The 18,542-nt window shown below is 29.7% G+C and overlaps 1 protein-coding gene across 1 annotated transcript in view; it reads left to right on the top strand.

Annotated features, from left to right (window-relative positions):
- Positions 1-1,046: 1,046 nt before the first annotated feature.
- LOC145330192 (glutamate-gated chloride channel-like) overlaps positions 1,047-18,542 on the top strand; it is an 86,725-nt gene continuing 69,229 nt past the window's right edge. The window contains exons 1-6 of the mRNA XM_080174791.1: positions 1,047-1,244; positions 2,252-2,304; positions 2,748-2,821; positions 8,554-8,621; positions 10,058-10,105; positions 11,603-11,670. Of these exons, the coding sequence (XP_080030917.1) occupies positions 2,751-2,821; positions 8,554-8,621; positions 10,058-10,105; positions 11,603-11,670 (255 nt within the window). The 5' untranslated portion in view covers positions 1,047-1,244; positions 2,252-2,304; positions 2,748-2,750. The remainder of the gene's footprint in view (positions 1,245-2,251; positions 2,305-2,747; positions 2,822-8,553; positions 8,622-10,057; positions 10,106-11,602; positions 11,671-18,542) is intronic.

The following is an 18,542-nucleotide window of genomic DNA, read 5'->3' as shown; positions in this document are numbered from 1 at the left end:
TAAAGCTAAGTTTGACGTTATACAAGAGTGCTCTCTATCATTAATAAAAGCGCAGCTACTATATAAATCGAGGGTATTTCTGTGTGTTGGTCCGTGAGTTTTACAGTTGATTTAAGTGCAATGATTTTATTATTTAGGAATCTAAAGGGATAAAACAATGGCCGATAAATTGAGATACATACCCATTGTTAATACACAAAATTAGCCTTTCTGTAGATTACAATTAGTAGTTGAAACGTTTGGACGCTTAACTTAATAAACCATCCAATTCAAAATTTATAAGTCCCCAGTTATAAAGCTAAAGAATTAGAAAACTTTGGGGACTAGTGTAATAAACTGTCCATTGTCCCCTCTCTCTCTCTCTGAATGATATTACTTACTAACTTCATTTTCCTTGCATATCGAGGCATTAATAAAATGAAGAAATATGAGCTCCGTTTAATCCAATAAGTTCACCAAAGAAAATGTAATATTTGATGATTTATTTATAACAAATGCCTAATGTATAAAAGGATTCAAAATGCAAGGACATATATTTTTTTAACTCTTATTTTATACATCTTAATTGGAACTGATAATCTATTTTTATAGAGAAACATATGTATTCCATCAATAAAAAGTTAAAAAAATAAACTGTGTTTATAATATAATAATGTATAAATTTGGTATATTTTTAACTAGTTGTATTTGTACTTTTAAATATCATTTGCCATTTATATTGCTTTTTTTATTTAAATCAGTATTGTGTATATATGTTATTGTCTTGTTACAGCTGCTCTACTTATCATTAAGTTGTTCTTGTTTCAAAAATATATGATTCCACATTAGGGGAAAACGATAAAACTTTAGTAACACACTATCACACACACACACACACATACACACACACTGCAACAGCTTATATATATGAACCAAACTTCCTCATAAAAATTGTGAATAATTCTGTCAATAATTCAACAATGATTTTCCATTTCAGATATAAAATATACATACACACACACACTCTTATATATAAAGTGAGAGAGAGAAATTCAAACCACTCTTTCTTTCTCTCTTTCTCTCTATCTACCTATCTCTCTCTCTCTTGCGTAAGTGATTAAAGAGAGAAGGGGCTAAATATTGAGAGAGGGTAAATCTACTAAATATTGAATTTGAATGTGTGAAAATGATAAATGTGAAATGAGTTGATTATGAGGAGCAGAATATGAGACCCCATCATTACATCAGCTGAGCAGAATACAAAGGTATAGTTTTATAGGATCAAGTCTGTAATAGGAGGGGAAAAAATCTATAAATATAGATGTAAAACCATATAACAACCTGGATCCCCTCTTGGGGACTTATTTCATTTGCTAGCAAACTGCTTTCTGTTATTTTGTAGCGACTTGGCTGTTTTAATATTCCCGGCACTATTGATTGATTTTTAAAGACCCAATTGAAGGTCGGCACAGGGTCCTCGGGATGTAGACATACATACACTTATTTAACTCCTTCCCCCTCTATCGTTTTACTCTAATAGAGGGAAAGTCCTATATTCAAGAACTTTATTGGCTGCTTTTGTGAATAATCAATTCACTGTAGATTTACTCTCTAACTTACTTTGACTGTTAGTCCATCCATGATTTGTGTGCTTCGCTACTTATGGATGTGATGTTATCCTTGTTTTTTACTACTTGATCATTTTTATGCATTGAAATTTTCATCCTTTATTTTATCATTTATCATTCGGTAATTCTGAATAATTACAAATTTTGATATATTACCTATATGTTTGGATCAAACAAAAAAGTTTAAATCATCTCGTTAAAATTGAACGATTCTATTAGTAAAAGTTATGGAGTTGCTATGCTTTCTGAATTATACTTAACTATTACAGGAATAATTACGCAAAGTTTGAAATCGTTAGGACAAATATAACACAAATAATCAACGATTAGAGTCATCCATCAACCAAAAATGTAAAAAAAAACTTAGCTTTAAAAAAAATTAAATTTATGTTAGTTTAGAGCAGTTGAACTTAGCAAAGCATTTGACGATTTATCTAATAAATAAATGGGGAATGTGATAATGTATCAAAAATATAACAATACGGCATTTTTTGCCAAATATAAAAGGTCCCTATAATTTCATAATATCTACTTTAGTAGAAACTAATTTTAGCATACTATTACACAATGAATTTTAAAATTAAAAAAGTAATTAAAATCTTGTGTTTTTCGACAATGCATATCTTTAAATTTAATTCTTTTAGGGACATTCAGAAAGTATTGTTGTTTGAAGTACAACTGGCTCTTTTAAGCAAAGGTAAGCCTTTAGTAACAAATCATTTTAAGAAAGAAATTATTAAGCAATTTAGCAGCACAAATTTTTAAAACAGATTTTTGTTTGTAAGTAAGCGCAAAGTAATCTCGTAACATTTTAAGCTCTGTAATTTTCTGCCGTTTTCCTTTTTAAACAAAGATTACTTGTTATTGAATATCATCTCTAGCCAATTTAAGATCTTATAATATTTGCATATTAATGAACTAAACTTAATTAAAGCTAGGTTTAAAAAATCAGGCAGACGAACCAAACGTTAAATGGTGACTATATTGAAAAAGAAAACCAGAATATTTTTAAAAATATTAACCAAATTTTCATGTTAATTGCTTTTAATGTAGTACATACATACTTATTTTACATATGCTACGTATATAACGTTTTGCCATATCGTCTCAGGAATCGTCATTTCATTTTTTTACATGTAGAGAATGGTGTGGAGTGGAGGAGGACCTTGGTATCTGTATCTCATCATATTCTGTCATATTCTAGCATTCAAACAGTAAGTGCAATAGTTTCATATTACATGGTAATATATACTATATAATATGTATTTAAGTTTCCGCGACCGTGGCTTAAAACGTAGCGCATACGCGAGTCGTCGGGGAGGTGTTAGGTTCGAATCTAGGATAGCACCGCGTTATAACTAAAGACGTTAAAAATGGTTGTCACTGCAGTCTGCTGCTACAGTCAGGTGCGCAACATTAATAGGTAGAGTAGTGGGAATACCTTGGCCCGAAACAGGCACAACTAATTAAAAAGGAGATATTTGGCTCCCCTTAGATATATTGGGTTGTTGGACCTGACGCTGGAGTGTCAGGACAGCATCCTCGCCCGTATGAGGTAAGGTAGGTTTCCAGTTTCAGTACGAATATATGCAGTATACTTTATCAACAACTAGCAGCTGCTCCCAAAGCGTATATGTTTTCTATTTTCAATGAAATAGGAAAAGAAAGAAAATACCAAAACACATCCTAAGACTTAAATTAAATAGCTTAAAACCATGCAAAGACCTAAGTGAAGCTTCCCTAAAATGGAGCTAGATTGTTGATATGTATGCCTTCTGCTCTTATAAAATATGTTTCATTGCCAAAATATAAAACATAAAACTGAAAGTCTTCCATTAATTTGAAAAAAATGTTTATATGTTTCAAGATTTTTTAAGAGTATATAAAAAATCTATGCAATTTATAAAACAAATCACCTGTTTTAAGAAAGTAATTAAGCTTATATGAAATGGAAAAATATACTTTTATTTGTCTGAGACAGTATTAGTTTATATTTAGTAAATATTTGTGTCCTTGTACAAGAGGATAAATAGAATAGATAGACTCTGAAAGATAATTAGATCAGGTCTAATCTTCTTTAGTTTTTTTTTACATTTACAAATATTTTGGTACAAAATATACACTAGAACCTATTTTAAGAACATAATCGGTCCGTCTGATAAAATTTGCTCTAAAAGTTAATTTAGGCATGTTATAATTATTGTATTGATTTCAAACATAGCTTTGTGATTCCTGTATTAGTTGGGTACAATTTTGGAAGCATAAAAAACTCTGCAATCCTTTATAATCCATAATATGATTAGCCTATTTCCTTGATCTTTGGATTGGTAATTTCCAGAACGACGAGACAGGCTATAATTGTCTCAAAATGCATTCAGTATATTAGGAATTTTAGAACAGATTTACAGATTTCGAAAAGCTACTCTCTTAAACGTTATCATTCTTGTTAAAGTTTAAATACGATGAAATTTTGGGCCAACATCTTCTCATATTTAAATTTGATCACATGCATGGCCTTGATCTGAAATCTTTTACTCAACTTTTCCTCAATAAAAAGTGTAACAATTTTGAGAACTGATTATCGGTCTAGTTGCTAATCTGGGATATCAGGGTAGGACAGCCAGAGACTGGACCAATAATATTGGATATTTCATCAGAGAGGGGTGGTGCTACAAAGACTGGACCAATGATATTGAATATTTATCAGAGAGGGGTGGTGCTACAAAGACTAGACCAATAATGTTGGATATTTCATCAGAGAGAGGTGGTGCTACAAATACTTGACCAATAATATTGGATATTCTATAATCACTGAGAGTTGGTGCTACATAGACTGGACCAATAATATTGGATATATAATCACGGAGAGTTAATGCTACATAGACTGGACCAATAATATTGGATATATAATCACGGAGAGTTGGTGCTACATAGACTGGACCAATAATGTTGGATATTTCATCAGAGAGAGGTGGTGCTACAAATACTTGACCAATAATATTGGATATTATATAATCACTGAGAGTTGGTGCTACAAAGACTGGACCAATAATATTGGATATATAATCACGGAGAGTTGGTGCTACATAGACTGGTTCAATAATATTGGATATATAATCACGGAGAGTTGGTGCTACATAGACTTATTATGCAAGTCTTACATAACCTAATTACAAAAGGTGTTTTTTTTTAATAAATCGAGCTAGAATTAGGTACAAATTCTATAAAACATTATACAACAAATTTTACAAGATTTAGCTAAATGACTTTAATTTGCCTTATCAAAAACACCCACTTATTTAAAATTACATTGCATCACCCCTCCTGTTATACATATGTGTATCGGTTATTTCTCTCCCTGTATTCATGGATAAAGATAAATGTTCATTTATTTCAAAAGATTACACAGAAAACTTGTTGTCACCTATTTTTCTATACAATTTTATGATGTATTTGATCATATCAAGTCTCACATTACCTATAATACAAAGCAGTTTGATGTCTTTATGTCTGTCCGTCCGTCCCTTAAGATCTTGGTAACCACTGAGCCGAGTGGATTCTACTTTTCAGGGAATATAATACCTACTGGTCTTCTGGTGGTTTAAGGCTATTTTTTGGGGGGTGGTATACCCCCCCCCCCTCCAAAAAAAAATCCCCACCATTTTTAAAAACAGGTAAATTTTTTTTTTAGGTAGGTAACTACTGCGGCTCGGATTACCACATACAAATTCTAAAAAGGGTGTTGACTTCCCCTTGCCTCATTGAGCGAATCCCCTAAAGGCTAGAAGCTAGGCCGCTATAAAATAAAAGAGAAATCCATTATGATTAAAAGAATATTTTGGATATAGTCCCTTTCGTGACATAGCCTCTTAAAGGGCGTTTTGTCGTATTTTTACAGTAGCTTTTCTACTATTTCTAGCCCCTGCGTAGGGATATAACCCTGCGGGGCAATCACCTAACCTAACCTATTCTAAAAAGCTACTGTGAAGATATGACGAAACGCCCCTTAAGAGACGATGTCACGAAAGAGATTATACCCTAATATTTTTTTGTAAAAAAAATGAAAAATAAGCTAGTTATTATCTATAGAATATAAATAAAAAGAATCCAACCCAATTAATGAATAATTCTCCCTGTCTTTACCTATATTGGACCAAATACTCCAGCCAACTAAGCTCAAACTCAACAAAAAATATTTCCCGGATTTTGTAAACTTTTCTCATAACATTTTTTTAGTAGCGAAGCTACTTTAACTAATCTATTCGCCAGTTTAAGATTTAAATAAAACATAAATAAATTTCCCTTTTAAAGCCATATTTATATATGTATATCTAAAAGTATATGTTTATCTTTCATAACAAATTAACTAGCTATCTACAAATAACAACATCCCAGTTTGCTCTAAATTGGAGAAGGATTAAAGCCAAATCTAATAAAAAGTTGATGTGTGTGTGTGTGTGTGTGGGTGTGTGTGTGTGTGAGTGTGTGTGTGTGTGGGTGTGTGTGTGCGTGTGTGTGCGTGTGTGTGCGTGTGTGTGCGTGTTTGTATATAGCAAGGTTAGGGAGAACTATATTACTTTCAAATTTATTTCTTACCATGTCTAAGAGATAATTCATAACACGGATGACAACATCCATAAAAGCGACGCACTGAAACGGTAGGACAAACGGACATTACTACTTGTATAGTGCCTAAACTGAATAATCAGAATATAAATCTATAAGAGTCGAAGCAGAATTGTAAGTAAATTTGTTAATTTGTTGAAAAACTGCTTGATGCAAGATAATGTTTATGGACCATTTAGGACTTGGTTATAGAGTTGCTTCGCTTATAATATTGTTCTTTGTTGTCCAGGAATCAATATACCAAAAATCAGATCAAACGGATATTTAAATCACATAAAAATTTGTTGTTAAAAAAGTAGAAATATCGACATGTTTAAAATGAACGTACGGACATTCTGGTAATGATTATAGAGTTGCTACGCTTTCTAAATCGTACCTAACTACTACAGGAATCATCATGCAAAGTTTGAAATCGATAGAACAATTCTAACATGCCTAAATTAACGAATAAAAGCTATCTATTTCTGACGGACGGACGTACGGACGATCCGACCCTAATTATAGAAAAGCTTCGCTTAAAAAAAAAACTGTTGTGCCTCTAATTATTCCGCAAGTAAAAATATAAGTTTCTAAAACTTCTTTTTTGTTAATATGTTTACCAAAGTAAATAAAAAAAAAGTAAGATAAACATTTTTTTAAGTTTCTTTTCCTTTAAAAAATATTGTATATTTGGTACTTTTATTTGTTCAGAAAGGACAAAGCAAATTATTAATTCATAATAAAAATCTTCAAAATCAAAATTAAGACACCAACTTTCAATAAAAGCAGAGCAAACTAAATTTCCACCTTAAAAAGATCGAAACACAGACGGCTAGATGGACATTTTGGATCATTCAGCAGCATCGTTACTAACAATATTTAAGAAGTGTTTTAGTGCAGATATTTTGCTCCCCCAAAATTGACCTTGTTTAAATTTGTTTTCATATTTTTATCTTTTGTTTTCTTCTCTGTTATGTTGAATAATAAATACAGGGTGGTTTTTTAATACAAAGTATTGCTTAATATAAGTCACTTGCCATTGACAGAAATTAATAATCTATATATTAATTTCTTTATTGGATTGGGGCAATTTGCATAAGAAAAAAATACTTGGCGATTTTCAACAAATTATGCCTTAAAAACTGGTTTTTCTAAAGTAACCATCTTTGGAAGATTTTTGGATCATGACCAATTTAAAGAGTGTGCAAAAATGCGTATATTTTTTAAATTTGAATTGCGAGGCTTGTGTTAATAGTAGAAAAATGTTTTGCATATCGTTAGAATCGTCATAAACTCTAGTTTTTGGGTGTTTAAGAAATATTCCTGTGCTACGTATAGTTTAGGAGATACATGGTAAAATGCACCAACTTACTTAAAACTTTTCAACCTTTTTCACATTTTCCAACGTAGCTTCTATACTAGAAATAGCATAAATATGATATTTCAACACTCTTTAAATTGGTCATGATCCAAAAATCTTCCAAAACTGGTTACTTTGGAAAATCCGGTTTTTGAGGCATAATTTTTTGAAAATCGCTAAATATTTTTTTCTTATACAAATTGCCCCAACCCAATAAAGAAATTAAGATATAGATAATTAATTTCTGTCAATGGTAGGTGGGTTATATTAAGCAATACTTTTGTCCTATTAAAAAAAACACCCTGTAGATGAATAATTGAGATGTGACAGTAGAAAAATAACTTTTTAATACACCAGTAAATTATTCAAAATTTAAATAATATTTAATGCCAAAAGTTGCTATCTATCTATCTATCTATCTATCTATCTATCTATCTATCTATATATCTATCTATCTATCTATCTATCTATCTATCTATCTATCTATCTATCTATCTATCTATCTATCTATCTATCTATCTATCTATCTATCTATCTATCTATCTATCTATCTATCTATCTATCTATCTATCTATCTATCTATCTATCTATCTATCTATCTATCTATCTATCTATCTATCTATCTATCTATCTATCTATCTATCTATCTATCTATCTATCTATCTATCTATCTATCTATCTATCTATCTATCTATATATCTATCTATCTATCTATCTATCTATCTATCTATCTATCTATCTATCTATCTATCTATCTATCTATCTATCTATCTATCTATCTATCTATCTATCTATCTATCTATCTATCTATCTATCTATCTATCTATCTATCTATCTATCTATCTATCTATCTATCTATCTATCTATCTATCTATCTATCTATCTATCTATATATCTATCTATCTATCTATCTATCTATCTATCTATCTATCTATCTATCTATCTATCTATCTATCTATCTAAGTATGTGTTATATTTCAGAACTGGAGGTCGGAGAGGTAAAATCAACTACAGACAAAGAGAAAAACAAATTCTAGACGATATTCTAGGTAATCAGTCAGCCCACAACTTTATTATCAAATTTTATTTTTTTCAAAGCTAAGCTTTATCTTAAGTTGGGTCTGTACATCAGTAAATATGTTACCAGTATGGCTTCTAAACTGATTAATATCCGGTGGATAAGAAATGGGTCTCAGCCACACTGAAAAATCATGTATCGTATCGTATTATATCAAGTTTTCTGGTTTTAATTTTATAATTGTACATTTCTATATCCGCGGAAATCTATTTATAATACAATGCGATAAATAACTATTCTTTCATATAAATATCGTTTTTGCACTTTATTTATTATAGATTTATTTTGAAAAAAAAACACATTTTAATCTAATTTTGATTTGAAAGTTCAGCTACTTCATATTAGAACTTATTAGCTGCACTGTTTTGTATACAATTCTTGTTATCAATAAAATTTGCCAAGTTAAATGTTTTTCTTTACACCCTTTTCTACGTTTTTATTTTCTTCTATTTATAGAAATTTAGGTACTTGCTTACATGTGGTAGACTGGAGCACCGAAAACCCCCCCCCCCCGCTTAGTTTTGACAAAAATCAAAAATAAGGGGGGGGGTAGTTTTTTAATGTCTGGAAAACGGCAAGGAGGCAAAAAGCACCGCAAGGCAAAGAATTACCCCCCCCCCTTAATTTTGAAGAAAATCAAAAATAAGGGGGGGGTAGTTTTTTCACTGTACAACACGCCAGAAAGTTGAGTGAGGTAAATCAAGTAAATCCAGTATACCAGAGGGGAAACCTTATTACGAGATATTCATGTTTTGGGGCGTAATTTCCTTATTTATTGACTTTGGCCAGTAAAAGGTTTTAATTTTGCGCAAAATTAAAACCTTTTACTGGCCAAAGTCAATAAATAAGGAAATTATGCCCCAAAACATGAATATCCCTGTAATAAGGTTTCCCCTCTGTATACTGGATTTTCTTGATTTACCTCACTCAACTTTCTGGCGTGAAAAAACTACCCCCCCCTTATTTTTGATTTTCTTCAAAATTAAGGGGGGGGTTAATTCTTTGCCTTGCGGTGCTTTTTTCCTCCTTGCCGTTTTCCAGACATTAAAAACTACCCCCCCCTTATTTTTGATTTTTGTCAAAACTAAGCGGGGGGGGGGGTTTTCGGTGCTCCGGTCTTCACATGTAAGCAAGCACCGAAATTTATAAAATGGATGTATTTTTGTATCTTAATAAATCTGTTTTTTTGTTTTACTTTTTTTTACAAACTAGTGGGTTGCTCCTAGCATCTAGGAGTAGGAAAGTTTGAATATAGCTTAAAAACTTAGTCATAAAAATAAAATAGCCTAAAACCACCCAGAGACTTATAAAAAACCTTCCATCGGTTCAGTAGTTATAGAAATCTTAAGCTACAGATAATTTTTTATGATAAAAACGCAACTTTTAATACATTATATTTTTGTTTAGGTAAAGGATATGATAAACGGATTCGACCATCTGGTAAAAACTTTACAGGTAAGATAGAATATACATGTTCACCGCCTAGTCATACACAGGGTGTCCATCAAATTAGAATTTAACTACATAAACTTATCAAATATTATTCCTTTTCAGTCAAAACTTTAATATACAAAACTTAATTTATTTTTTTAAAAATTATAATTGATATCCATCAATTTTGTTATTTTTAAATGTGTAAAGGAGATTAACTTAAAATCTAATTTTGATGGCCACCCTGCATTTAGTATCCATGCACTATAGAATCCAAAGTCTAATTAAATTTTTTTAAAATCAATTTACATAGATTTTTCTAATATCTTATGATAGTTAACGGTAAAAATGTTCCTGCTAACGACGAATATCTCCAAAAATCTATGAACTTTAAAAGATTCTAACGGCCAAACGGTGGAACGTACAGATTGAGCTTGCACAAAAGCATAAAACCGACAAAAGAAGACCTACAAATAATCTGGACAAGTCATTAATCAATATTTCACAGTTATCTCGCAGTGCACATAAATGCACAAAAAAGACTTTCCTTGTGCAATGAATCATTGGATCTTACCATTCGAGAATATTTGTAGACCTACCTATGCCGTTTAAAACGGTGTGTGGGCATGATATGTATGTTCAGCCGTTTGGCAGCTAGCAGCCTTTAAAATTCATAGATTTTTAAAGATATTCGTTACCAGGGACAGTTTTTCGTGACTTGACCCCAAATTTGAATTAAATGTTTGATTACATAAATTTTAATTAGACTCTGATTATCTAAATAAATATTTCAAGGGAGAATAATTACTGATAATATTATGTCTCATAATTTTCTGCTTTTATGAACAATAATTGCGCAGTTTAATCCAAAATAATATTCTTCGAAAAAGTTTTCTTTGAAGATAAAAGATGAAAATTGCTTGATCCCAACTTTAAACTTGAAAAGTTTTAAGTAGCTTTTAAAAGGAACTAATAGATGTCTATGTACGGTAATAGTTATTTCTCGCATCGTATTATAAACAGCTTTCCGCGGATATAGAATGTACAATTATAAGATTAAAACTAGTTTAAAACTTATGATTGTACATTTTTATATTCGTAAAAAGCTGGATATAATTCGGTGCTAGACATAGTTTTTTCGTATGGATGAGAACCGGTTCCTATCCACCGGATTCGAATGAATATGAGAAAGTAATTTGTCTTTATCTTTCAGGGATTTGGATTATATAAGTTTATTTTAAGTTAGATAATATGTAAATGTAAGCAACAATTAATTTAAATAACAATGAAAAACTTTAAAAACACAAACTATCTTAATTTATTCAGTCTGTTGATATAACAGAATTCTTAGCAATTTGTTTCTTAGTTAAGTTATAAGATAATATTCTTGGCATTGATTTTATGGGGAAATTTATGTTTAAAAATATGAATATTTGATAAATTACCAAGTATTTAACTTAAATAAAATATATGAGTTTCTAACAAAGACCTGATAAAGGCCTTGATATTTTTCTAAATCAGATGGGCCAGCTGTTATTGAGGTGAACATTTACCTGCGGACAATTTCCCGCATTGATGACGTCAAGATGGTAAGAGGGGGAGTGGGGGGAGTGGTGGCACGCAGGGATGAACTGAAATTATCTTTTCACTAAAACTAAAAATCTTAATGTTTTATCAAAAAAATATGTTTTTCTATTATTTTTCTTATTCACAAGAACCAAAATAAAACATAATAGTTTTTCATTTCCAAGTTTAGATTAAATCATGCATTAATTAAAACAGTTCATCCCTAAAATGGTTGGAGGGTCTAGCCCCAAATTTAACCACATTATAGTCACCTAGAATAGATGAATAATCAATAAACCCCTGCAGAATCCTAAAATTTGATCCCTTATAAATCATTATGCCCAATCCTCACAATGTTTATGAAAATGGGAGTGTTAATGGTTTATATTGGTAAGAATTGTTTTGTTTTTAACTTGTTTGTCCTAACCCAATAAAATTGATATATAGATATAAAAACCAAAACTTTGTTTTAAAAAAATAATGAAAATATAAATTTTTGTTAAAGTGTGTGCATGTAAAGATATGAGAGAAATAAAACTTACCAAGAAAGGTTTCTAGCATATATTCATTTTTAAATTCTTCCAAAAGAAGGTGTTTACATCCTAAAACTAAACTTTTGTTTAAAAAATATTTGATATCTTAATTAATGAAAAAGATGTTTGTAATGAACAATAAACTTTTTGCTAAACTAAATAAAAAATAAAAATCTGCTGAGCTTTCAACTTTTAAAATCCAATTAGCTTTTAAAAAGAAACAAGTGGAATGAGAAATGAGATTTTATAATACTATTCGTTTTGTAACATGTTAAAAAAAGTACATGCAAACTCAACTGTTTAAATTAGAAAAGTGAAAATACAAATTTTATACATAATATAATTTACCCTGAGATATAAAATTCTGTTTTAAATAAAAAAATTAATTCTCTGAAACAAATATTATAATAACACTTATGTTATAAGTTAGGTTATGGCATATTTTTTTTAAAAAAGTTAGATTACAATGAGTTATTTAAGCAAACAAAATTTAGCATAAATGGATATTTAAATCCCAAGGTATTAAATGATCGAGCGTTAGCTCATCATTTAATACCGAGGGATTTAAATATCCATTTATGCTAAATTTTGTTTGCTTAAATAACATTCTATTGCAACAAAAAGGTGATGTTAGCAAATAATTTCTTGAATAAAATCATAAAACGTTTTTTCATTTAATTTTCATTTTTTTCACTGTTGTGTTTTTATTTGACATTAAAAATAAAAATCATAAAAAATCTTCCAAATCAAAGAGAAAAAATCTTTGAATTATTGGTCAATTTAAGTTCAAAGATTTTTTTATTGTAAAAAGTTAATTTTTTAAAAATATTTTAGAAAAAAAATCTTCTAACAAAAAAAATTATCATAATCCAAGATGGCGTCAATACATGTAAAATAATATTTTCAAAACAAAAAATTAAAACTTGAATATCTTTTTTCACAGATTGAATTTCAAAAATCGGTCTGACAGTTTTTCCAAAGTCAGTATGATCTATCGAATGGAAAAGGTTTGAAACTGATAGAACATTTCTTTATACTAAAACATATTCTTTCTCCCGTTTTTTCCCACACTTGCAAAAAATGAAATTCAATGAAAATTAAATGGTTCCCACACTAAAAAAAAGTTCCCACGGGTCCTAAAAATGAAATTAAATGAAAAACATATGTATCATTTAAATGAAAATTAAATGGTTCCCACGCTCAAAAAATTTTCACACACATGAAATTCTTGAAAAAACCTAATTAATTGAATATTTAAACAAACTGAATATCGCGTTTTTTGCAATGGAATGAGTATTGATACGAATTATAAAAATAACCTGTATAATGGTTCTTTAATGTTTTCTTTTAGATTGAACTCAGTTCAATTTATAATCATGATTTTGAAATCAAAGAAATAAGAGAGAACTTTCAATCAAGACATTTCAAACTATTCTTTCAAAGATTTTCCATTTTCCTTTTCCATCACAGCCAGACATTTAATTTCAAAATTTTATAGATTATATAACTATAATAAATTTAAGGTTCATTTATAGACCTGTCTGTCTCTTGCTTTTATCATATTTTAAACTTTAAAAAATAAAAATAAACTATGAGTAAATTCAACAAATTTGTCACATAATCTTTGTTTCATAGGTTTTCAAATTGTAATAAAGACAATTTCTTCAACTCTTAATTAATTATGATGTATTGTCAACAAACAGAGACTTGTCTTAATCATATAGAGAATTTATTGAATATTGAAGAAAAATTAAAAAAAATTTGTTTTTGAACAAAAAATAATAGATGGAAAAATTATATTATAAAACTAAAATAAACAAGAAGAAAGTATTAAATTTGATCCTGCTCATTAAAAAAGAGAAAATCTATATAAAGTAGAATAGATACAAATTTTCAATCACATGTCATATTTTTGGTTTTTGTATTTTTATTGTCATGTTGTTTATTTTCAGTTGTTTATAAAGAAAAACTAAGAATTGAATTCTGTATGGAGCCTGGCACACTGTGTTTTTTCATCTCAGGGTGGGAAAGTTTGAATTATATTTTTTTTTCTAAATAATATTTGTGTGGAACAAAGGTGAAGTTTATATAAAGTTGAAGCAGACAATGTTATGCAGAATATTAAACAATATTCCAAGTGCATAAGATATAAAAGAAATAGTAAACATGTTTGTTATCTTTAAATGCATTGAATTACAGAAAAGTTATTCTCTTTTTTTCCATTTCAAGTCAAAAAGAAGTTTTTCCTTTTTTGTACTCTTATCTTTTACTTCCCAAATATTGATTTTGTTTTGAAAAATAACTTTAAAAAAACTATTCTTTTTTATGAAAATATAACCTCATATTTATACAGAATTTTGCAAAAGTATTATTCAAGCATTTATTTAATGTTTTTGAATTAAACTGCGCGATTATTTTATTTTTAATAAAGATTAGGATAACCGATAATCATTTTGGGGATTTTAATGCTTGCAAGGGAAAATTTTAAATAAAAGAATTTAATATTATTCGATTTTGATGATTTTAGTGGTTGGTGATGGGCCTACCCTGATTATTGTAAACTCCATGATAAGATCAATATCAAAGATAGACGACTATAAGATGGTGAGTTGTCAATATTGTAAATATTCTACTTGCTAATTACACAATTTAATGTAAATTTTTCTGTTGTGAATGGTTTTAACAATAGGGAGTTTTCTATGTAAACTTTTCAAATAATGATTAAAATTAAAGTTGAATTTAGAGGGTACAATTATTTCTTTAAATTTTAATGAGTTCTTGACTAGAATTCACTAATGGGACTAATGTACTGCATATTGTACTTTTCTTCTTTTTGTGTTGTACTAAGCTTGTAATGTTGTAATAACTGAACTATCTTGAGAACAAATATTCTACTACCAAGACCAGTATTCAATCAATTCTTATTTTTTGTTTATTTTATTTTCCATAAAAGGTGCTATATATTTATAATTTTAATCAAATTCAATGATATAGCAACTTTTAAATTTTTGCATGCTTTTTGAGCTTTTTAATTGGTTTAGCTGATCATTAATATATAGTTTTCTTTTGTATGTTTGTTACTATTTAAAAAAAATCTTTTTCTTCTACTTTAACAAACATTCATAACAATATTCATTGATTATTTTGTAAGGATGTAGTTTATTTATCCAGAGTATTTGCTGGTAGCAATAACACAATTGAATATCTTGTGTATAGCATGTATACCTATCTAATTTACAAACAAAAGCAATAATATTATTGTACAAGACTGCCTCACAGACAAAGTAAACATTCTTCACTCTAGTGTTCACTTATTTTCTTACTGTTAGACACATTTCTTAATATGTCTTTGATTTTTTGATATAAATTGTAATTTTTAAAAGTAAAATAAACTCCGCAACTAGAAAAGTACCCTTTTAAAAACTGATTCCATCAGGCAGGGAGGGGACATAAGACTGTTAATTACACTGGTACCCAAAGTTTTATAACCACGTTATCTTGATCGTTTGCTGACAAACTTTAGGTACTTTTATTGAATTTAAATGCTTTACTCCAAATTAACAGTGTCCAATCTTTTAAATTAATAAGGGGTAATTTTGTTTATCATCACTGGAATTGTGCAATGTGCTTCAGTTTAACGGCCATTGTCTAAACTCTCATATCCTTGAAATTTTGAGTAGCTCTATTACTTGTTAATGACAATCAAAGTATTGTAAGTACATATAAAATAAAAGTCATATGGAGTGTCACTCATGTTTTTGGCACCGTACTCGATGAACTATGCATTGTATGAAAAGAGCTTTTGTCATCCCAATTACATCTATTGAATAGAATAGATCTATGTAATCACATGTCTGGCTGTATTTTTTTTGTGCACTTGATTAGAAATAGTCTTTTAGAAATATTTTTTTTATGGTTTTACAACTTAAATACTACTTTTATCAACAAGGGCATAGTTATCTATAAACAAGGTTGGCAATCGAAGCTAGGACAACGGAACATTAGAGTAGAGTGTCAGAACTAAATAAGCAAAATGTAAATGTATTTTTAGGTTTGACAAAATTTTATGTAAATTTGTTGCAAAACTGTTAAATTCAGGATACTGCTAAAAGGACATACTTACATTCTTACGACTTGATTATAGAGATGCTTCCTTTCTAATATTGTAATTCGTTGTCCTAGGAATCAGAATTTCAAAAGTGTGATCTAGGATAATTATATCACATAAAAAATTGCTGTCTAAAAAGTGAAATTTTAGCATGATTTAAATGAACGTACGGATACTCTGGTAACGAATATAAAGTTGCTACGCTTCTAAATCATACCTAACAGCTATAGGAATTATCATGCAAAGTTTGTAGTCGATAGCTAACCGTTACTTAACTGTTATGGACGGACGGACTGACCCTAATAATAGAAAAACTTTGCTATTAAAAAGCAAAAATATATATGCTAATAATATAAGAACAAAACCAACATACCAACATGTATGTATATGTTTCAATAATAGATATTTGATATATGCAAGTATAAGAAGAGTAATAACAATAAGATAAAATTGATTCCAATTATGCCTATTGATTGCAACATTCATCTGATAATTTTATAGGGGAATATTAGAGATTAAGAGAAAGGTCTATGGATGATAAAACAATGAGTGGGAATTCTTCATATATGAAACTTTGGTTCTTTAACACTAAGGACCATTTCACCCATTTCAATTGAAAATAAGGGAGGGTATTTACCTGGCCAAACCCAGGTATAAGGTATAACCAACAAGCGAAATAAATATAAAATAATATGGGGGCAAATGGAGAGGTCGTCAATTTTACGATGTGTTGCTCCCCAACGACAGCTGAAAAACACGTACAGGTTTCGTGATTTTTTCCCGAAATAATTTCATTGTTGGTATAAGCTGGGCCCAACCCCTGCAATGCCCTAAAACTACGGGCTATACGCAGTACCCAATACCCAATACCCAATATAATCTATGCAAACTTGACCTAAAGTAAAAAAATGAAAAAAAGAAGAATGATATTAGATTTGAAATTGAAAGATTTTTATGGGTGTAGATTATATCTAGAGGACAGTATAGATTTAAATCAATACTAAAATAAATCTTCATGAATAGACGGACGAACAGACAGACAATTTCTACTTTAAACATCATAGAATCAGAAAATGTTTACTATTTTACCTATAACTGTATGTTTGATTGTAAGATTTATATAACAAAGTGCCCACAGTTTTAGATAAAGACAATACCAAAAGAATACAATAACCTCATCTGAATAACTTATCCCGATTTAATAACAAAAGCTTTTTTAGAATTCTTTGGAGAAATATTTTATAATTGAAACAAATAATATGTAAGTTTTTGTTTTAATTCATCTATAATACAAAGTAGAACGATGTCTGTCTGTCCGTCCGCCTGTCTGTCCCTTAAGATCTCGGTAACCACTGAACCAACCGATCGGATTCTACTCTTCAGGGAATATACCTACTGGTCCTGTGGTGGTTTTGGGCTATTTTCTTGGGGCGTGGGACACCCCCAACCCCCTAAAAAATAAAAAAAAAATGATTAACATATTTTTGCATCTACGGCCCTTCTGCCCCTTTTCTTGAAGGTTATGGGTCAAGCAACGCAAAGAAACTATTATTAACTAATCTAACCATTTCTCACTAATTAAAAGGTATTAGATTAAATGGGTGCAATCCCTTGTGGGTTCAATTATAGGTTTCTATGAATATATAAAGCTAATTTCTCTATCTATCTAGGCCTAATATTAAAGATATTATTATATAATTTCACAATTTCTCAGGGGTCTAAAGGGATTAGACAATGGCCGTTAAATTTATGTAAAACCCTACAAAATTACCCCTTATGTAGACTAAGATTAGTGGTTGAAACGTTTGAACACTTAACCAAATGAATCAACTAATCCCCAAGTTGTTAAGCCAACATATGAGAAATCGTTATTATAAAACTTTAGGGACAAGAGTAATAAACAGCTCATTGTCTCCTCTCTTTCTGATTATAAGGTAACATGTTTATAGCCTTTTAATTAAGTAGTATTACACAACTATCACAGTAAACATTAAGTTAAAATTGTATAGTAATCTCAGAAAAAAAATATAGAAACAGCCTCATGTATGTATACTTTGCCTAAAACAAGCATTATGAACTTCTATTCAGGTATTTCAATCATGTAAAGTTTGCTTCGGGTTCTAGACCTCTCCACGCACCTTGAAACGTACTCTGCGTCTAACTAAATGCGGTATAAAGCGTCTATTCGCCCAATAGACAACCAACTTTTGAATGCACGACCTTTGTCTAGAAGTTCTACCTGTGCATGGTAATG

The sequence above is a fragment of the Acartia tonsa genome, chromosome 10 (genome assembly GCF_053477335.1).
Source record: "Acartia tonsa isolate MP-2025a chromosome 10, ASM5347733v1, whole genome shotgun sequence".
Classification (NCBI taxonomy): Eukaryota; Metazoa; Arthropoda; class Copepoda; order Calanoida; family Acartiidae; genus Acartia; species Acartia tonsa.
Note: the sequence above shows the minus strand (reverse complement) of the source record. Positions and strands in the feature narration are given on the sequence as shown.